The sequence below is a fragment of the Nannospalax galili genome, unplaced genomic scaffold (assembly GCF_000622305.1).
Source record: "Nannospalax galili isolate Female #2095 unplaced genomic scaffold, S.galili_v1.0 scaffold634, whole genome shotgun sequence".
NCBI classification, from domain to species: Eukaryota; Metazoa; Chordata; class Mammalia; order Rodentia; family Spalacidae; genus Nannospalax; species Nannospalax galili.
The window spans coordinates 871,320-893,419 of NW_008336853.1; the positions used below are offsets into that span (position 1 = coordinate 871,320).

The window sequence follows — 22,100 nt, forward strand, 5'->3', positions numbered from 1 at the left end:
CTATCCTTGGATGCCCATGTGAATCCTTTTTGGGGGATCTTTTTGAGACAGGGTCTCCCTGTAGCCCCAGCTGTCCTGGACCAGGACTATGTAGACCAGGCTGGCCTTGAACTCACAGAGATCCACCTGCCTCTGCCTCCCAAGTGCTGGGATTAAAGGCGTGCACCACCACACCCGCCGCCCATGTGAATCTTAAAGTGCCATCACAGTAACTGAATGGGCTCTATGACGTTTTAGCGGGACATTTTCTTCTACCTCAGTCCCATCCTAGGAAGTAAACCCACTTCACTTTATAAAGCCATTGGGAAAAATCTGTTCCTTGCTTTTAGAGGCAACGTCAACAACAAATAACTAAGCTTCTTAAGCTTGCTGTATCTACTTCTTGGCTCAAAAGCTTCTCCTTAGCTTTATACCATGGGGCATTCTGCTGGAGTACACACAAGGATGCAGCCACTGGAAGGCTGGGAAGAGGGCACCCAGGAACTTAGGCAAACCACAGGTTTTCCCCTATTGACCCAAATGCTGCTGAGCCTCAGCAATGGGTCACATGTACAGAAGCCTTTCTATGGCAGTAGGGACTATAGGCACCAATTTTTTTTTTTTTAATTTTAAAATTTTGAGATAAAACTCATAAAAACTCATTAAAGTGGCCAGGCGTGGTGGTGCACACCTTTAATCCCAGCACTTGGGAGGCAGAGGCAGGCGGATCTTTGTGAGTTCAAGGCCAGCCTGGTCTACATAGTGGGTTCCAGGACAGCTGGGGCTACAAGGAGACCCTGTCTCAAAAAGACAAAAAAAAAAAAAAAAAAAAAAAAAAAAAAAAAACCAACTCATTAAAGTGCACATTGGGTAGTTTCAGTACATTTATCATCTGGCTAGGCATGTGCTCAGTTGGTAGAGTGCTTATCTGGCATGTATGAAGCTCTTGCTGGGATACCCAGAGTCACATGCACTACATTAATACTGTATAGTAATCCCAACAACTCTGGAGATGAAGATGAGAGAATCAGAAGTTCAAAGTCATCCTTGGTGGCAGAGCAAGTATGAGACCAGCCTAGGCTAGCTGAAACAATGGCTCAAAAAGAAAGGGGGGCACAGTGGGGGAGATGGGGGAGAAGGACCCTGAAAACACTTTCTTTGAAAAAGTCATAATCGTAACACATCATAAGCTAATTTAAAAGGGGCTGGAGTGCTGGTTAAAAACTCTGGTTGCTCTTGTAGAAGACCCTGGTTAGGTCCCAGCACCCAGAAGGCAGCTAATTGCCATCTGAAACTCTAGTTCCAGGGATCTAATGCCCTCTTCTGGTCTCCCCAGGCACTGCATACATGTAGTACACTTACATACATGCAGGCAAAACATGCATTACATATAAAACTAAAAAGATAAAAATAAGGGCTGGGAGTGATGGCACACAACCTCAATCCCAGCCCTCAGGATACAGAGGTAGGTGGATCTCTATGGCTTCAAAGCCAGCCTGGTCAACACAGCAAGTCCCAGACCAGCCAGGGCTACACAGTCAGACCCTGTTTCAAAAACTAAAAGTTAAGCTGGTTGTAGAGGTGCACACCTTTAATCCCAGCACTTTGGAAGGCCGAGGCAGGTGGAGCTCTGTGAGTTCAAGGCCAGCCTGGTCTATGTAGTGAGTTCCAGGCCAGCTGGGGCTACAGGAAGACCCTGTCTCAAAAAGACTAAATAAATAAAGTTAAAAATAAATAACTTTTTTTGGAGAAAAAGTATAATCATCATCACTGACCCCCAGAACGCTCTGTGGTGTCAACACACACCCTGTGCTCATTATCACATGCATTGACTTTACCCATATTTTTTCCAGGTGTCTCTTTTGCCAGGAATTTTAGGAGGATTGGCTCGGGCAAAGCTAGAGTATCTCTGTGATATAGAAACAGGCAGCTGCATGTCTGGAGGACACCAAACTAACATTCTTGGTATTTTTAGCAGTTAAGCTAATACAATTTTTACATATGTGCTAAAAATGGCAGAGAAACTTACATTGAACATCCATCTTCACTTAACACAAATTCATCCATGTTACAAGAAGAGAGGACAATCTACTAGGGTTAGCCACGACTGTCCACAGACACAGAAGTGTGTAGTGGAAAACCTCCTTTAGCTGGATTAAAGAACAACAACAACAAAACAAAAACTATAATCATTAAGCAAGTATTGTCCAGTTTGGGGAAATAATCACCAGGCCAGTCCACTACTTAAAGCAGGGTTGCTCTATGTGAAAACTTGTTTTCCTTACTCTTCTGACCTAGTATCTCTGACAAGAACATAACCTTTAGGGAAAAGTCTGGCAAGAAAGCCTACAGATGGGTGCTGCTCTTGCTACTGCAGGCCCTAAGTGTGCTCCTGGCTTCTAATACAAAGAGGAAGGAGACCTCACCTTCAGGCATCAGGGTGTTGGAAGCGGGAAGTAGGTCCACGAGGGTGTCTTGCTTTTGTGCACTTATATGGGGTGCTATTTGCAGAGAAGCTCCTTACAGAGTGCCCAAGATGGATTTCTCTAAGTTGCTCTCAGAGTTGTCCAGCTGCCCTCACCAATAAGTCACAGTCTTTGCAGATGACAGAAACCACCAGTCAAAGCAGATGCATATGGATTGGGGGGAGCCTTCTTTAGTATCTAACATAGCTGGATCAAAACAAAAAAACTTAACCATTAAGCAAATCTCAACTTTAATCGTTAATTTAGATTATAGCAGATATCAATTAGGTGTTAAGCTTAAGAATCTACCCTGTGCAGGGCACTTAAACACTTACTAATGGGGATTTTGTGAGCTTGACTTAAGGCTGCAATGACACTTGCTGCTCTGCAGGAAATTAGTTCAATCTGTTAAAGATGTAAATAAGATCCAGAAAGGAAAATTGATCATTTAACTCATTCTTTAAGATTGCTAAGTAATACTTTCAGTGAGTGGCTTCTGTTGTTCAACAAGCTGTACTCTAGGAATGTATGTACAATTTTACTGCAATTTACAATCATGATTTAAATACATGTTCACTTCTTGCGTTTTCCAAAACACAATCAGATGCAACCAAATTAAATTAGTACCATTAATGTAGAAACTAAAAAGAAAAATTGCCTTAAGATAGCTAGCTAGCTACTGATGGAAATACAATGCATTTGCATTCAAATTCATTCTCTCTCGCTCTCTCATAGGGTTTCTTTCATGTAGTCTAGGCTGGGCTATGTAGCTGAGGATGACCTTCTGATCCTCCTGCCTCTATATCCTGGGTGCTGGGCTTACAAACACTCCATCTCTCTTTTATGCAATGCTGGGGATTGAACCCAGGGCTCCACACATGCTAGACAAGCACGCTGCCAACTGAGCTACATGCCCAACCATGTTATCTTTCCTGACTGATGCTCAAGAAACCAATCCCGGGTGGGGAGATGGCTCAGCGGATGAAGGTTCCTGCCATTAAGCCTGACAACCTGAGTTCAAACTCCAGGACCCAAACAGTAAAAAAAGAAAACTGACTCCTGAAAGTTGTTTCTGACCTCCATATCCAGACCCATGGCATAGCAGGAACCCCCACACAAACTAAATAAAATGTAACAACCACAACAGGCCAGTTCTAAATTCAAATGATACCTAAATAGGACTATTAAGCATTTATCTTTTGTGTCTTGTAAGAAATCATCCAGCAGATAGAAAACAAATCTTCACTAAACCAGAACTTCATTTTCCTTTAACATGAGGGCATCAAAAAGTGTGAGAATCCTGCTGGGCGTGGTGGTGCACGCCTGTAGTCCCAGCACTTGGGAGGCAGAGACAGGCGGATCTCTGTGAGTTCAAGGCCAGCCTGGTCTACATAGTGAGTTCAAGGACAGCTGGGATTACAGGGAGACCCTGTCTCAAAAAGACCAAAAAAAAAAAAGTGTGAGAATCAATGGCAGTTGAAGGATTCCAAAACAGATTTGTCTCTGAGGCATACTTCAGGATCAAAAATAATCAAAGAAATGAATATTTTAGGTGACCTTTCAACTAACTTTTTAAAAACTGATTTATGTGTTTGAGTGCAGAGTCTGCATATATGTAAGTGCACCCATGCATATAATGTTTGCAGAGGCCAAAAGAGGGCATCAGATCCCCTGGAACTGGAGTTTCAGATCGTTGTAGGTGCTGGGAATCAAATCTGGGTCCTCTGCCAGAGCAGCCAGTGAGTGCTAATAACTGCCAAGCCATCTTTGTAGTCCTTCAACTATATATTTATGTGTAAGAGTGTTTTTCTGCATGCAAGTACGCCACGTGTATGCAATACCCATAGAGGTCAGAAGAGGGCATTGGCTCCCCTGGAACTGTAGTTCCAGATGGTTGTCACTATGTGGGTGCTGGGAACCAAACCCAGATCCTTTGCAAGAGCAGCCAGTGCTCTTAACTGCTGAGTCATCTCTCCAGACTCTCAATTTCTTAAAATTGAATTTTATTAGTATGTATGTATGTGCATGTGTGTGTTAGAAATAAGTTTGTAAAGCAGGTTCTCTCCTTCCACCTTTATATGGTACATGAGTTCTGAGGATTAAACTCGGGTTGTCAGGGTTGCCCAAATGTCTTTATCCACTGAGCAATCTCCCTGGCCCCTTCAACTAACTACTGTGGTGGTTTTTGTTTGGCTTTTTTTGTTTGTTTGGAAACAGAGTCGTGTGTGTGTGTGTGTGTGTGTGTGTGTGTGTGCGCGCGCGCCTGAGGAAGTCTTGTGTGTGTGTGTGTGTGCGTGCGCGTGCCTGAGGAGGTGAAAAGAAAGAAGACACTGGATACTCTGAAGCTGGACGTGCACGTGCCTGAGGAGGTGAAAAGAAAGAAGACACTGGATACTCTGAAGCTGGAGTTACAAGTGGTTGTGAGCCACCCAACATGGATACTAGGAAACAAATTCAAGTACTTTGGAAGAGCAGCAAGAGTTCTTAACTGCTGAGCTTTCTCTTTAGCGCCTCAACTATTTTATTTATTTTTACTGTATGTTTTGCCTACAAGCATGTAAGTGGACCAGTGTTGTATGATGGCCAGAAGAGGACATCAGATCCCCTGGAACTGGAGTTAGGTTGTGTTGTAAGTTGCCATGTGGGTACTGGGAACTGAACTTGGGTCCACTGGAAGTGCTCTTAACCACTGAGTTATGTCTCCAGCCCCTCAACTAATTTTTTCTTAAATATTTTACTTATTATTTTTACTTTTTTATGAATGTATTGCCTGCATGTAAGTGTATCCGTGTCATGCAATACCCACAGAGGTCAGGAGGGAGGTAGATTCCCTGGAACTGGAGTATTGAACGGTGGATAGTTGCCATATGGGTGCTGGAACTGAACCCGGGTCCTCTCCAAGAGCAGCCAGTGCTCTTAACTGTTGAGCCATCTCTCCAGCCCCAACTAATTTTTTAAATTTGTTTTTATTAAATTTTGTTGTATTTCATACAGTATATTTCAAACAATCTGAATCATCTTTATAGCCCCGTCCAGCACCTTTCCATAGCCCCCTCACTGGAACTCATATACTCTGTTCTGGTTGTTAAGGCCCACTGTGTCAAGTCAGTGTCCCCAGATGTTCCCCATCCACTTGCAGTCTAGTCAGATCCCTCTCATCTATCCAAACACCTATCATTTCGTTCTTTCTTTTTTTAACAGAGTATAGGGTGGGGTTTATTTACAGAGGAATGCCCCCCCCCCATTTACGGCTGCACTGGAAAGTCCACACGCAAATACAGAGCCTGTGACTTCCCAACAGCTGCAGAAAATGGTGAGAGATGTGCCTCCAGGAGGTCTCACTTTAGCCCCTCCCCCATATGCAGCTAAGGTCCAATGATTGGGTGGGAGGTGTAACTGACTCCCTCTCTTCCTTGATGAGTTTAGGCAGGACGTGTGACTACAGCTTGCCAGCATAGTGGGAGGCATATACTTCCAGGTAACACTCTACCCCTTCCTTTGGCTCTTATAGTCATTCCACCAACCTTTTCCTCCGCAACTAATTTAAAAAAAAAAAAAAAAAAGTCTCATGCTGAGCATGGTGGCACACATCTTTAGTCCCAGCACTTGGGAGGCAGAGGCAGGGGATCTCTGAGTTCAAAAGATGAAAAAAAACAAAAAAACAAAAACAATCTCACTATGCAGCCCTAACTGGCCTGGAACTTGCTATGTAGACCAAGCTAGCCTCAACTTTAGAGATCTGCCTGCCTCTGCCTCCCCAGTGCTGAGATTAAAGGCATGTGCTACCATTCCCAGTTTTAGGTTTGTTGTTTCTTCTTTTCTCTTCCTCAACTAATTTTTTTTTGTCCTTTGTTTTTTATTTGTTTGTTTGTTTTGAGACAGGGTCTCCCTGTAGCCTCAGCTGTCCTAGAACTCACTATGTAGACCAGGCTGGCCTCGAACTCACAGAGATCCACCTGCCTCTGCCTCCCAGGTGCTGGGATTAAAGGCGTGTGCCACCATGCCCGGCATTTTTGTGTGTGTGTGTCTTTTTGAGACAGGGTCTCCCTGTAGTACCAGCTGACCTGGAACTCACTATGTAGAACAGGCTGGCCTTGAACTCACAGAGATTTGCCTGCCTCTGCCGCCTGAGTGCTGGAATTAAAGGCATGCACTACCACACCTGGCACTACAACTAATTTTTAATAATATATCTATTATACAAACCCCCCAAACTAAATTTTCAGATGTAGTTTTGGATATAACCACCACAAAATTTCCCATTCTTAAATCCTTTTTTCTATAAAACTCTTCTAACATAAAAAATATACTTGTTGGCTGGGTGTGGTGGTGCACGCCATTAATCCCAGCACTCGGGAGGCTGAGGTAGGCAGATCTCTGTGAGTTTGAGGCCAGCCTGGTCTACATAGTGGGTTCCAGGACAGCTGGGGCTACAAGGAGACCCTGTCTCAAAAAGAAAAAAAAAAAAAAAAAAAACCCAAAAGACAAGAACTTGTTATAAACAAAGCTAGCTTAAAATTAGTCCCTGTCATATAAAGACACAAAATACCTAGTAAAAGGGGGCCATGTGGTTCTTATCTTGGAAGTACTTTAACACACATGCATCACCATTTTATGGAGTGCTAATCAAATACTTGGAAGCATAAAACGGCAAAATTTTCACAACTATTATCTACAAGGAATGGATTCCAAAGTCTAGCACAAATGACTACACCACCATTTGCTAAAAGGATGACTTCAATTTCCCTTAATGCAAGGTGATTTAAGAGATTAGGAAAAATATCAAGAAAATAATACTTATAATACGCAGTTAAAGCATTGGCTGCTCTTGCAGAAGACCTGGGTTCAAAATCCAGCACCCATATGGTGGCTAACAACTGTCTATAACTTCCACTTCCAGGGCGTCTGAAGCCCTCTTCTGGACTCTATGGGCACTGCACACATGCAGGCACTCATATACATAAAATAAAAATAATGAAAAAAATTTTTAAAGAAAAAGAAAAGGAGGAAACCTTAAGTTCAATCTCCAGCACTGCAAAACAAAACAAAGTTTCAGACCAGAGAGATGGCTCACTGGGTTAAGGTGCTTGCCACCAAGCCTGATGACATGGTATCAGTCCTGACATGGTATCAATCCCCAGGACTCCTATGGTGGAGGGAGAACCAAGCGGGGCAGGTGACCACCCACACACATACAAAAGCATACCCCACTCACAAATATAATTTAAAACATTTAAATCCAAAGTTCCAACTAAGTTACATATTTGTAAATCAAGACCACACTGTTGTGTAACGAGATAACTCAAGCGACCTTCTTACCAAAAGCAACAAGGGTTGCAGAAAGAATTCCAATAAGACCAACATAATGCAGAACATATTGGAAAAGTTAATTTGAGTCACACTGCAATCAAGCTTAGATGATTTCAGATACCAGAGAATCCCTCAAAGAAACCGATATATTTTCTATAACCAATGTTCCCTAGTCCCATCTCATCTCCCAAAGGGTCTTCTGAGTGTCATGCAACAGCCGATTCGACTGCCAACAGCTGGTTCTGGTTCTTAGTTACTGAACTTGACGGAGGGTTGTTCAACCTCTGGTTCTGAAACCTCCACCAGTTGGGGATCCTTCTAAATATGCAACATCACTGAGGGGGCCCAATGGGGGATGATGATGGGCACTCAGTACAACAGGGAAAGGAAACCCAACATTCTGCTTGATAAGCGGAACCAATGACTGAGCTTTCTCCCACAGCACCTGCTTACTGTCCTTTGAAAAGGAAGACAGGGGCTTACACCTGGTCAGTATAGATTTTCAGGTTTCCATCTGACAATCTTTTATTGGATTTGGGGTTCCTTCTAATGCCATGTTCTGACTGGGATTCCATCACCGCGAGCGTCGCTGGCTCAGCCTGGATAGCACAAGCCCGCCATGTCTTTTGCATGTTTGACTGTTTAAGTGAATGCAAGCAAGGGTGGTGATCGGGGACAACAGGGCCTTTGGGACACAAAAAGCCTCCTGCACACACTGCAGGGTGTCTCCTCACATTCAAGTAGACAGTCATTTATAGGCAGGTCTAGGGCTGGCCCCTACACAATTCTCGGTCCTGTCGTGGATTTGTTATTGCCCCCAAAGAGCCTCGTACTGTGGTTTCACGGTCTGAGAACAGTGGGGCCTCAAAGGCCTAGCCTGGGAAGTGTGCACACGGGACCGGAGCTCCAGCCTTGCCAACTCCAAGGCTGGGACCGAGTTTCCCGCCCCGCGGCCCTACCAGAGGTTGGTGACAGTGGAAGGCAGCTGGGACCGGCCCCAGCAGGTTGGAACCGGTCTGGGCCCGGCCAGAGGAGGAAGGAGGGGTGGGGGAGGGAGAGGCCTCCTCGCGCTCTCCCTGCGCGCGTGACTCACGCTGGCCGCTGACGTCAGGCGTGCGCGCGCGGCGGGGGGGGGCTCTACGTACGTGTAGTGCTGCGGTTTCTCGGGCTGTGCCTGCAGCACCTGAGCGGTAGCGGCCGGGGGCGCCGAGGAAGCTGCCGAGCCGCCGGGCCCGGGGCCCTTCGACATGGTCCTGTCTTCCTGCCTCTTCGCCGCTCCCCTTTTATTATTCAGTCTGCGCGGTCCGCGCCGAAGACCCACAGCGCCTGCGCCGCGCCACGAGAACGTGAAGACCCCCCGCACAGCAGCAAGGATAGCTGGGAGTTGTAGTCTTCCATTCGGCTGAAGTTTTACGGTAGGTACAGGGTCGCTGCCAAGGCTCGAGACCACACTACCCAGGGATCTTTGCGCATGATGTCCCGGATGCTGACGGCCCGCGAAGGCTTTTGGGAATTGCAGTCCAGCCGCTGTTCTCTTACCAGGGCGTTCTCAGTTGGGTAGGAGAGTCCTTCCTTGAAACAAGAACCTGAAGAACACAAGGGGCCCAGAGGTGAGGAGCCCTGGAACGACTCCAGCCGAACAGTTCCACCGCCAACAGAACAATTACCTTGCCTCCTTCCTAGTACAGTTTGCCCACAGTTTCTAATGTCAACTCAGAACAGTGCCTCCAAGCAAACTAGTCGGCCAAGGCCAACATCCTCTTGAGATGGTACTAATCGGAAAGGCACGAGGGAAAGTACGCCTTCTGGAAGTCAGCTTTAGAAAGCTTTGTTAAAGAAGAGCTACACTAGGGCTGGGTGTGATGGTGCACATCTGCGCCCGGAACTTGAGCAGCACAGGCCGGAGGATCTCTGAGTTGAAGGCAGGTCTACATAGAAGTTAGGGACCAGCCAGGAACTACAAATGAGACCCTGTCTCACTACACCACACTGTTGCCCAGGCGCATCATTAACTTTTACCCACTCTGAAACCTGGAACTCCTCCACTTGGGTCACTTCTCAACTCTATGGTTAGCACAAACAACTTGTTTCCAGTACGTTAAGGTACAAGGACTAACTTAATGTCTGTCTAGAATTGTCTCGTGTACACTGGCAAATTGCAGGGATGTTGAGAAATAATCCAGTGGACTCCATAGGAAGGGGTTTGAAGAGAGGATAAGTTATAATCCACTCTGTTCCCCATTTCTGGGAAAATATTTTCTTCACCTCACACGAATCAGGCAAAATTGTTCTCTTTGAAAAATAAGCTAGTTTGCTGAGCATGATGGAGCGTGCCTTTAATCCCACCACTCGGAGGCAGAGGCAGACGGATCTCTGAGTTCAAGGCCAGCCTGGTCTACATAGTGAGTTCCAGGACAGCTGGGGCTACAAGGAGACCCTGTCTCAAAAAGACGAAAAAATAAAATAAAGAAAAATAAGCCAGCTGTCCCAGACTTAGGCATTTGGTTTTTATGAACTTTAAATTGGTCTCTACAGGCTGGATGTGGTGGGACCTGCCTTGAAGAGTCTGAGGCAGGAAAATAAGTTCCAGGCCAACCTGAGCTACACAGTGAGACCCTACCTCAAAAGACAAGACTAGAGGAGCTGGAGAGATGGATCAGCAGTTAAGAGTACTGGCTGCTCTTGCAGAGGACCCAGGTTCAATTCCCAGCACCCACATGGTGGCTAAGAATCGTCCTTCAGTTCCAGTTCCAGGGGAATCTGACGTGCCTCCCCAGGCATTGCACGACACAGGTGCACTTACATACGTGCAGGCAATACACTCATACACATAAAATAAAAATAAATTGCTGGGTGTGGTGGCGCATGCCTGTAGTCCCAGCACTTGGGAGGCAGAGGCAGGCAAATCTCTGTGAGTTCAAGGCCAGCCTGGTCTACAAAGTCAGTTCCAGGACAGCTGGGGCTACAGGGAGACCCTGCTTCAAAAAGACAAATAAATAAATAAATAAACAAACAAACAAACAGGAATAGAGATGGCAACATGGACTCAGGGGGTGTCTGCTCTGCAAGCCTGGCAACCTGAGTTTCATCCCTGGAACGGATATAAAGGTGGAAGGAGAGAACCAACTCCATAAAATTGTCCTTTGATTTCCACAGCATACATATCATACACACACACACACACACACACACACGGTAATTTCAGTAATACATAAATAAAAACATTCTTCACAATATAGGTAACATTTGTCATGTGACTTTTCTATAGTCAATCTATTTCAAATTACTATTTTTTATTTTTTTTTTGAGACAGGGTCTAACTCTGTAGCCCTGGCTGACCTGGAACTCAGTATGTAGTCTAGGCTGGTTTCAAATTTACAGAGATGCCTCCCAAGTTCTGAGATTAAAAGCATGTGCCACACCTTTAATGCTTTATAGGAGTTTAGTTGATAAAAGAATTTGTGAGAAAATTGCTCGTTTTCAAAATCGATTTACATTTTGTTAGATGAGATTATGTTAACTAATAATTGTCTCATTAAAGAAACACATGTGGGATGGAATGTAGCTTAGTAGAGTGCTTGCATGAAGCCCTGAGTTCAGTCTAAAGCAGTATAAAACCTGAGGTGGCTGAGTTCAATCCCAAACTGTATGTAAAACCTGAGGTGGCACAAAAGTATCTGTAATCCCAGTATTCAGGCAGAAGGATCCGGAGTTCAAGGTCATTTCAGCTACACAGTGAGTTCAAGGCTAGCCTGAGTTATACAGCAGACTCTATTTTGAAGGGAAAAAAAGGAAAATGGGCCATCAAGGTGGCTCATAGTTGAAGGTGCTTGCTGCCAAGCCTAATGACCTGAGCTGGATTCCCAGGATCCACATAGTGGGAGGAAAGAATTGACTTCTGTAAGTTGTCCTCTAACCTACATATTTGGGCCATGGCACAGATAAATAAAATGTAGTGATAAAAAAGAACCCTGTTAAAAAAGAAATAAAAACGGGTTTTGAATAACCTTCAGGGTGAGGGAGGGTGGGGCAAATGGCAAATTGGTAGTGTTCAAAACTGACAACTACTTTTTTAAAAAATTTTTTTATTATTTTTATTTTTTATGTGTATGAGTGTATTGCCTGCATGTATGTGAGTACACCCGTGTCGTGTAATGCCGTGGAGGTCAGAAGAGGGCATTGGATTCCCCTGGAACTGGAGTTAAGGACAGTTTGTAGCCACCATGTGGGTGCTGGGAATTGAACCCAAGTCCTCTGTAAGAGCAGTCGGTGCTCTTAACAGCTGAGCCATCTCTTAACCCTGGTTTCCTTCTTTTTAAAGCATGGATATGGATCAGTAAGATGGCTCAGTGGGTAAAGGTACTCACTACTAAATCTGACCTCTTCAGTTTGAATCCTGGGACTACTGGTATTTCTTTCCTAAAAAAATTGAATCAATTGCTTATCCACCAGAGCGGTTTGAAGATAAAAAATCCAAATGGACAAATAAAAATGATAAATTTCTTTAATCCTATAATTAAATCCAAATAATCGGTTTATATATTGTCTGTGAAATACTCGAGTGTGCTGTGCCTGCAGAAATTCCAGTTCACACCATTAAATTTTTAATCATAAGGGTATAACATGACCCAAGAATAAACACATCCTGTAAAATTATGAAATGATATCATGCAAATTGCTTAATTTACTAAAGAGGAAATCGAAACCCAGAGAAGTTAGGTAACTTGCAGAAAGTTACTCAGCAAGTTAATGGTGAAGAGGAACTAGGATGCCACCGACAAGCTACACTGTTTACTGTTGTTTTGACCACAGTGCAGTGTTCCAACTGAACTCAAGGTCTCAACTCATCATGTCAGGCAAGTACTCTGCTAGAGTCCCAGCCAGCTTTGCTTCTATTTTGATTGTATTGTACTTTGAGTCCTTCCCCATTTCCTGTTTTGTTTTTCCTCCCACTTGCCAATTTAGGAAAAAGCAAAGCCTGCCTGACTATCCAGTAAGAGGGACAAACTATGGCACTAATCACCCTGGATGAATGTACAATGTACAATCTACATCTTGTTTTCTCCTAGAGCAGGTTTTTTTTTCTAATGAGGAGCAGAACTGGGAGAAAAATACCTGGATTGATAGTGTAATTCCAGTTCTCAGGCAGAAGCAGGAAGATCACCACAAATTGCAGGCCAACCTAGACTTAAGCGCTGCAACCCTCTCTCAAAATACAAGACACTGCTGGGCATAGTACCTCATAACGTTAATTCCAGCACTCAAGGCAGAGGCAGGAAAATGAGGAGCTCGAGGTCAGTCTTGAGCTCCAACACATGGTAAATTGGAGACCATCATGGGCTACATGAGATTTTATCTCAAACAACAACAGATTAGGTCTGTATTGTACATGGAAAGATTAAGAGGGCTGGCCAGAACCAAGCCAAGTGTGGTAGCGAACACCTGCAATCTCAGCACTCAGGAGACTGAGGCAGGAGGATAGCCACAAGATTGAGACCTGCCTGGACTACATAATGATGGCTAGGCCAGCCTGGGCTCCAGAATGTATTAAAGAGGGTGGAGTGGTATAGTGTCACACACCTGTAATCCCCAATGCTCTGGAGGTGAAAGCTGGAGAATCTTAAATTCAGTACCCATCTCAGCAACATAGAGTGTTCCAGGCCAATGTGAACTACCTACCTCAAAAATTCAAGGGCTGAGGATGTAGCTCAGTGGTAGGGTGCTTGCCTAGCAAGGGCCAAGTCCCTGATCCCCATCATCACAAAACTAACAAACTAATAATTTAAAACTTTGAGAGGGACTGGGGAGATGGCTCAGAGGTTAAGAACACTGAATGTTCTTAGAAAAGGCCCAGGTTCAAATCCCAGCACACATATGGTAGCTAACAACTGTCTGTAACTCCAGTCCCAGGGGATCTGACTGCCTCTTCTGTCCTCCTCAGTCGTTGAATGACATGGGTGTACTTACCTACATGCAGGCAATACACGCATACACATAAAAATATAAAAATAAGCCGGGCGTGGTGGCGCACGCCTTTAATCCCAGCACTTGGGAGACAGAGGCAGGTGGATCTCTGTGAGTTCAAGGCCAGCCTGGTCTACAGAGTGAGTTCCAGGACAGCTGGGGCTACAGGGAGACCCTGTCTCAAAAAGACATATATATAATAAAGTATTTTTTAAAAAACTTTGAGAGGAATTGTCATACCAAAGATTGAGTCACTTTCCCCACTGCAGATACTGCTGCAAACTGACCTTTGAGCCAGATGTGATAGTGTAGACTCTGTTCACTCACCTAACTAATCCTTTCATTGAGATCTATATGTCAAATATTCAGTTACTTTCTACTGAAAAAAGGTAATGCAAAAACTGACTGTCGTTCATCCCAGTAATTTCAGAAACTAAAAAGAGAGGCATTTTATAGTGACTATCATAACAATTACAGATTCATGGAAGACAAGTTCTCCATTGTTTATATAGGAAAGCTATGACAGGCAGGTTGGTTTTAGCTTTAGCTAAAATCCACCTTCTGGAGTCATTGTTTACAAATTTCAGGTGTCTCTGCTTATGGTGGAGCATACCTATGTCCAAGCCCTTGGACAGCTGAGGCAGGAAGATCAGGAGTATGAGGCCAATTTCTGCTGCACCTGGAGACTTTGTCTCAAAACCAAAAAATTGGTTTCAACTGGATGTGGTGGCACACACCTGTAATTCTATTACTTTAGAGGGCAAGGCAGGAGGATGGAATATTCCAGGCAGTCTGTCTCAATTTTCTGGCGTTGACTAGTCTTAACCTTAAGCTTGGTTTGGTGTTTTATATATTTGAATATAAAGACCTGAATACTGCAGTACACCCAGGATAGTTATTTAAACAAGAGTAAAGAGTAGTATTTTTGCATCTCTCAGGTTTCTTCTTCAGGCCATCGAGTATTACAAAAGGATACCTATTTCATTTAATGATGTTTTCTTTATTCTCTATTCTTTATGGACATACAAATGCTCATTTCATTCACCTGGATTACATAATTCAAAATATATGCTGCCAGGTAAATTACTTATTAATTCTAAGCAGATTGAAATAAAAAATATTTCGTGACAGACGATATTAAACACGCAACAAAAACCCAACAACCCGGGAACTGGAACTCACTATGTAGACCAGGCTGGCCTCGAACTCAGATATCAGACTGCCTCTGCCGCCACACCCGGCTCTAAAATCATTTTTTGGCGTGTTGTGTTACTTTGTATCTATTACCCTTCTCTACCAAACAAAGAATTGTTTTTTGGTTTAAAATACGTATGCGTGATACACGTAACATTGTAACATGCTTCTGCTGGCTCACAGTTCTCCCAATGATCAAAATGTAGCAAAAAGTAAATAATCCAGGGAACACATTTTATTCTCCATTGGAACTTTTTTTTTTTTTTTAACTAAATCTCCTTAAAGTCTCGTGATGCAAACAATTTTATTCTCTTGCCCATTTGGACTTTGTTTAATCCTGATAGGAACCAATACAATTCATTTGCATTGACTTACCATTGTAGAGCTTTGGAACCAAGGGAAGGATCCAAACAGAGCTCCATTTTATCCAATCAGAAGAGCCGCTTAATGCTAAACGCTGATTCGTCTATTCCTCTGTGCATCCATCCAATCCTCGGGCAACTTTAACAACCAATCAGTGGCCTGAACATCCGCCAATCAGGAGCCGGGCCCGGAGCACGGCCTTTGTGTCGGGAGATGTCAGCGCGTCGGCGAGAGCTCCCACCAATGGGAGAAGTCGTTGGTATATGCAAATAAGGGCTCTATGACGCAGTGACGCTGCGTGAAGCGTGTGTATAAAAATGGAGGCGTCGGGGGTTTGGAGCGCAGAGCGGTTTGTCGGTTCGCTGGGAGGGTCTCGGTGCTTTGTGCTCGGCGCCTGCGGCTCTTCTTTAGGCACCAACAGCGGCGCGGTAGTCAGAACACGGGCCTCGGACTAAGGCTTTGGGTGAGTGTGGGACGGCCTACCGCTCGTCCGGGCTCCGAAGCCACTGGGCCCGCGGCCATTGGGACCCGGCAGCCCGGGGGGGCGGGGGGGGCTGACGTCAGCCGGGGGGGGCGCGCGGTGTCGCCCGGAGGTCCCGGCTGCGGCTGTTCCGCGGTGACTGCGGCCCGGACGGCCGGGGGACGCTCCGCCGCGCCGCGGGAGGGAAGAGGCCCCTCCCCGCGCGGCCCCTCCCGAGGGAGGCCACCGTTCGGCGCAGCCTGAGTCATTAGGGGAGGGGGAGGAGGCGGTGCCGCCCGGCCATCTGCCGCCGCGAGGTGGGGCGCCCGGCGGTGCTCCCGGGGAGCGGGCGGAGGGCCCGGGACTGACCGCGCCTCTCCCGTAGGCGAGACGACATGGCCCGAACCAAGCAGACAGCTCGTAAGTCCACCGGCGGGAAGGCGCCCCGGAAGCAGCTGGCCACGAAGGCCGCGCGGAAGAGCGCCCCCTCTACCGGCGGGGTGAAGAAGCCGCACCGCTACAGGTAGGCCGGGGACGGGAACAATGCGCGGCGGCCGGCGGCGCCCGCCTGCCCCCCCCTCCCGCCCTCACCCTGCTTGCCCGATCGCCGCCCGCAGGCCCGGGACCGTGGCTCTGCGGGAGATCCGTCGTTACCAGAAGTCGACGGAGCTGCTGATCCGGAAGCTGCCTTTCCAGAGGTTGGTGCGAGAGATCGCGCAGGACTTCAAAACCGACCTGAGGTTTCAGAGCGCGGCCATTGGCGCGCTGCAGGTACGCGGGGACAAGGGCTGGGGCGGCGAGGGGTGCCTCCCTGAAGGGAGGGGTTCATGGTGTGGCTCTTGTCCTCCGCAGGAGGCCAGTGAGGCGTACCTGGTGGGTCTGTTCGAAGATACTAATCTGTGTGCCATCCACGCCAAGAGAGTCACCATCATGCCCAAAGACATCCAGTTGGCTCGCCGGATACGGGGAGAGAGAGCTTAAGTGAAGGCAGTTTTTATGGCGTTTTGTAGTAAATCCTGTAAAATACTTTGGTTTAATTTGTGACTTTTTTTGTAAGAAATTGTTTATAATATGTTGCATTTGTACTTAAGTCATTCCATCTTTCACTCAGGATGAATGCGAAAAGTGACTGTTCACAGACCTCAGTGATGTGCGCACTGTGGCTCAGGAGTAACAAGTTGCTAATCTGCAGAAGGGATGGGTGATACTTCTTGCTTCTCATGACGCATGTTTCTGTATGTTAATGACTTGGGTAGCTATTAAGGTACTAGAACTGATAAATGTGTACAGGGTCCTTTTGCAATAAAACTGGTTATGACTTGATCCAAGTGTTTAACAATTGGGGCTGTTAAGTCTGACCATACATCACTGTGATAGAATGTGGGCTTTTCAAGGGTTGAAGATCCAAGTTTTAAACCACAGTGTAACTGTTTCCTAAAAAAAAAAAAAAAGAAAGAAAACCTGGCAGCTATAGAATACACTATGTGCATTTATGATAGCTATTTTATATATTGTAGCGTCAGCATTTTTAAATTAAATGTTTTACATTCACAAGTGGTGGGGAGTCTTGTCATTAAGGTGTGTGTAATTTAGTCCAGTTGGTTTTCTTCCTACTAGACTGCAGTTGTTTTTGTAGTAGAGAAATGCTATGCGCGTTAAACCCTGCGGAAGTCCTCATTCTACCACATGTCAACTAACCCTCTAGCTGATGATGCCTACACTAACGGGGATTTTATTTATAAGGGCTCTAGGATAAATAACAAGTTATTCACACCAGCATCTGTTACTAATCTAGTGAGTGCAGCTTTTCATTGTGTTGTTTGGTCTTACATAACTAGGTTGAGTTACTGGGGAGTTTTTTGGTGTTTTTTTTGTTTTTTTTTTTTTCTTTCAGAGGAAACAAGGTTGGGTTTTTTTCTTGTGAAATTTAATGTATATTTGTGTGGGGGAGGAAGGAGCACAGCTCCAGCTAATTGGACCTCTGCCAATTATGATGGGTTATAATTACATCTGGTGACTGTCCTGGGAAAGTCCCTTTTATAGAGATGGCCTTCCAAGGGGTTTTTAAATTTATCCTATTGAAGTTTCTAGGTCAATTATGTATGTTGACTAAATTTACAAATAAAACTTGTTTATTCAACTTAAGTGTCAAAAACCTAAATTGAGTATGCAAAGCTTTCAACACATTGATTATAATCTAGGTTCAAATACGTTAATGTTTGGGCTTAATTTCAGTTTTGCTTGAATGGGAACTATTTACAGTAATTGCAGAAAGCAGGGAAAGAGTCCAATATTCTATAGACTCGAGGATGGCCTGGGGAAAGACCATGACACAGTATGGCATGGGCTCATAACAAAGCATGGTTAGAGATCCACATGGTGTTAAAAATGTTAAATTGCTTGTATTATGGAAAAAGCATTGAAAGTTTTAGGACTGGACTTTGTGGATCTTTGAAGCAGGCTTAGAATTAATAAACTGGTAGGTGTGAAATTTTTTTTTAACTTGACCTTTCATGTGTATGTGTATTGGTCAATTTTACCTCTTGTTACCTTGTCCCACTCTGCTTGAATGAGTAATTTCTTCCCCATTGAATGAATAATTTCTTCCCCAGAAAGTCTAGCTCCTATTTTCTGACTTCGTTGCTGCCTTTCATCATGTGACCAGTTCTTACTAATGAGTGCTGATGAGCTCAGGGTAAGAATGTTAGAGTGGGACAGGAGCCACCAGTCATGCATTTCAGTGAGGCAGAGGGAAATTGCCTTTGGGTTTGGGTTTGGTTTGGTTTTTAGGATTGTTCTGATTGTGTTAAGATTGGACATCAGAATAGCCTGAATCTGATGCTCCTGATTCAGCTGGGATTATAGATGTGTTGCTAAACTGATTTTTTAAAAATCTCTTTGGATTAACAAATTCCAGGTGCCCAAGATAAAGGAATAGGTGACCTGAAGAGTATGTAAGAATCAAAGGTGCAGAGCAATCTGGGGATGGTTTTCTAGGTGATCTGTTAGTGCTTCTCGAACTAGCACATTCAGCCATTCTGACAGGAGTCAGAGTGCAGTAGAGAGGTTTTCCTACCTGTAGTACCTCAAGGCTCTGGTCTCAGTTCTTGTGTTCCTGAATGAGACATGTTAGCCTGGGCCATGGAAAAAGCCAGAGTGCAGTAGAGAGGTTTTCCTACCTGTAGTACCTCAAGGCTCTGGTCTGCAGCCTAATGTGGAAGGTTCTTTAGCCTGGGAGCCCAAATAAATAGCACAACTTGGGCTCACAGGCTTTGAAAAGCATGTGCTGTGGTTTCTAGGCAGGATTGGGTAAGGACTTGAACTGGAAAGCCAAAGTTGGAGCTGATGACAAGTTCCTGTGATGGATGAAACAAAAAGCTTTGATGGAGTTACTTTTCTCTGTTTAAAAAATGGTTTCATAAGATGCTTAGAGGTTTGTTGGGGGAGCTGGGGTCTTTTGAGACTGGGTCTCTGTAGATAAGACTGAACTTTCAGATCCACCTGCCTCTGCCTCCTGAGTGCTTGGGACTAAAGGCATGGGCCACCACACTGGGCTTTAGGGAGGCTTTTTAAAACTTTTGGTGCTGGGCTTTGCTAGATAAGCACTACCACTGAGCTATTATCCCAGGAGAGAGCAGCCTGCCCTCTGACAGACACAGCAGGGGAGGGATCAGGTTTCAGGGTATCCTCAGTTTACCTGTAAAATTGGTACAGAATGCCAGCCCTGGTGGCACACAACCTTTAATCCCAGCACTTGGGAGGCAGAGGCAGGCTGGGTCTACATAGTGAGTTCCAGGTAAGCTGGGGCTACAGGGAAGACCCTGTCACAAAAAGACCCCCCCCCGGAAAAAAAAAAAAAAAACTGGCACAGAAATAGTGCCTGTAATAATACTCTGACCTGCCTGGATTTAGCAAATCATTGTGTTTAGGACCCAGTGAAGTGAGTGTGTAGGGGACAAATGTTGGGCAAATAAGCTAGCCCCTCTAGAAAAAGGTTTTGTAAAATTAGTGCCTTACTGTAACCTGGTCCATCCATGTACAGACCTGTGAAAAGGGTGGTTTTACCTAGAAATGAGGCCGTCTGCTGTCTACCAGTGCTATAAATGTTTAACATAAGAGGGAAAGGAATGCAGAAGAAATAGGGAGGGTGCAATGCAGATGTCTTCCATCCACCTTAGGAAGGTTAGTACAAGCCAGGGTAGCACTCCAGGACAAGGGGATGGCTTGGTTCAAAACCTCTGGTACATTGAGTCCTCTCAAACTTAACCTGATTTTCCAGTGGTCCGGCCTAGAAACAATGTGCCAGAGGTAGGGCAGGAACAAAAGTGGCCAACAGTGGTGGTCTTCCTGGTTCCCTCGATTCCTTGAAAATGCTTCCTGCCTGGCACCAGGCATCCGGGCTTGTGTCTTAAGTATCTGGGATCATGGTCCTGCAGAGCTGTAGATGAACAAACATGATGTAGAAAACAGGTGTCTTCTATTAGACCAGAAAGGAACCCCAGGGCTGGGTCTTGAGGGTCTGTCTAAGGCCTATTAGATCTAGCTACCACAGAGGAAGACCACTAGAATGAAAGAAGGGGGAGGCCGCAAGGGCCTAAGTAATGTGTAGAGGGGATTTACCTGTGTCTCAGGGAAGTGAACTGTTAATGAAGTATTCTCCGAGGGAAAGGGATGGCAAGGTAGGGTAGGAACGGAGTACCCAAAGTGGGGTCTCAGGGTTCTCATGCCCCAGGGCTGTTTCCACCCGCCCTCTGGGCATTCTTGAGAGAAGTCACCAACCTGAACTACATCTGGCTGGACTTAAGTCAGCATAAAGCGAACTTCCAGCTGCCTTCCTAAGAGCAAAGTTAGAAAGAAAAAGCCAACCCAAATCCTGCAGGGACCCTGGACCTGGTGGCCGGTGTTATCAGCATAAAGCGAACTTCCAGCTGCCTTCCTAAGAGCAAAGTTAGAAAAAGCCAACCCAAATCCTGCAGGGACCCTGGACCTGGTGGCCGGTGTTTTCGCTCTTCAGCAGGTCTGTGGAATCGCTGCAGGCCTGGGTGGGTGTTGCTTGAATGGCTTTGAGGTTATGTACTTGGGCTGTTTTGTAAGGAGAGGTCAAAAGATTGTGCCCTCCTTACTGCTGCCTGCCCAACAGGCTCCAGAAATTCCCACCCAAGTACTAGCACAGGTCCAAGGAAAGAGCCTCAAAAATTGATTGGATTCAGTGAGGTTGAACTTTAGGACTTAAAAGGCCCAGGTGATTTGGGAAGGGGAACGGTGGGGGTGGGGGTGGGGTGAACTAAGGTCTGAGACCTTGCAATTGCCAGCTCTCCTTCAGGATGCTGCAGTGCTAGGAGTACACACAGGAGTGGTGAGTGCCAGAGGAAGGCCCAGCTCAGATACCGACCAACAAGAGAACAGCTGTGGGAGGAAGAAATGAGTGGGCTGCTGCCTTGGGTCAGGAAGCCTGCTGCCTTTTGCTGAGGGCTGTGGGAGGGCTACGCAGGTCTCTGGTGGTGGTGGTACTTGAGGTCTCTGCCCCCCCCCCCCGCAACTTTTAGCAGACATACTAGACAACCATAAGCTCCTTACCTACCTAGCACTGAGCCTCAAGAAGAAAGGAAACAGAATGAACTTGGGCCCAAGGCACAGGCATCATAGGCTAGTGTCCTTTTGCAGCCTCTGTGCTCTAGCTTCCTGCTTTCAGGGAGTCTCTTCTACCTTCAGTGACCTAAGGGCTCTGGCTCAGCAGCTGCAGTGCCAGGCTGCAGCTTCTGGCTAGTGGGAGGTGCCAGAAGGGATGGATCCAACCCCTGAGCTCTCAACCACATACTGGTCTGGACTTCTCCCTGTCCATCAGCAGGGTGCTCATTGGCCTGGAAAGGCAGGAGAATTTACAGATAGAGCACAGCCAAACTACACTTGGGGCTGATTTCTTGAGCAGGGACTTCAGAGGCATGACTGACTAGAGTCGTGCCTGGCACTTAGCAGAGGCTTAGGCATGTTTGCTAACAAAACCAAATGGTCCTGGCAGCTGTGTAGCACAGTTGACTTTGCTTCTGGCATAGGTAGGTGAGGTAGAATCAGTCTGATTCTCAGAGCTTTGTGTTCCAAATGACGTCCAGGGAGGATCTGGTGCTCCAGTGGTCTGGAGATGGCTGTACCTCCTGTTCCGCACAGAAGAAAGACTGGGCTTTGCATCTTTTTTTTTTTTTTTTTTTTTTTTTTTTTTTTTTTTTTACAAAAAATAGTGTTAATTTTATTTGTATGAGTATATTGCCTGCATGTAGACAGATACAACTGTGTCATGCAGTGCCCACAGAGGTCAGAAAAGGGCGTTGGAGTTCCCTGGACCTGGAGTTATGGACAACCGTTAGCCA

General features: G+C 45.7%; 2 protein-coding genes across 6 annotated transcripts in view; one reads left to right on the forward strand and one right to left on the reverse strand.

Moving 5' to 3' along the window:
* Positions 1–9,283, reverse strand: part of Unk (unk zinc finger) — a 33,025-nt gene extending 23,742 nt beyond the window's left edge. Inside the window, exons 1-4 of one of the 5 annotated variants that reach the window (XM_017797705.2) lie at positions 8,900–9,034; positions 2,780–2,849; positions 2,406–2,651; positions 2,009–2,129 (exon numbers count right to left, since the gene is read on the reverse strand). In XM_017797705.2, the coding sequence (XP_017653194.1) occupies positions 2,009–2,046 (38 nt within the window). In that variant the 5' untranslated portion in view covers positions 2,047–2,129; positions 2,406–2,651; positions 2,780–2,849; positions 8,900–9,034. Of the gene's footprint in view, positions 1–2,008; positions 2,130–2,405; positions 2,652–2,779; positions 2,850–8,899 lie in introns of all 5 variants that reach the window. The other 4 variants (XM_029562700.1, XM_029562699.1, XM_008831380.3 and 1 more) reach the window with 4 other exon arrangements.
* A 6,340-nt stretch (positions 9,284–15,623) lies between these two features.
* LOC103732716 (histone H3.3) lies at positions 15,624–17,875 on the forward strand. Its single transcript, XM_008831381.3, has 4 exons — positions 15,624–15,738; positions 16,121–16,258; positions 16,353–16,506; positions 16,588–17,875. Exons 2-4 carry the CDS (start codon positions 16,131–16,133, stop codon positions 16,714–16,716), a joined length of 411 nt encoding a protein of 136 aa, XP_008829603.1. The 5' UTR covers positions 15,624–15,738; positions 16,121–16,130; the 3' UTR covers positions 16,717–17,875.
* Positions 17,876–22,100: the final 4,225 nt, after the last annotated feature.

Excerpts from the sequence above, each read along its gene's own strand:
- LOC103732716 (XM_008831381.3), top strand. The coding sequence starts at position 16,131 with ATGGCCCGAACCAAGCAGACAGCTCGTAAGTCCACCGGCGGGAAGGCG. Across the intron at positions 16,259-16,352 it reads AAGAAGCCGCACCGCTACAG|GCCCGGGACCGTGGCTCTGC; the intron begins GTAGGCCGGGGA and ends CGCCGCCCGCAG. Across the intron at positions 16,507-16,587 it reads CGGCCATTGGCGCGCTGCAG|GAGGCCAGTGAGGCGTACCT; the intron begins GTACGCGGGGAC and ends TGTCCTCCGCAG.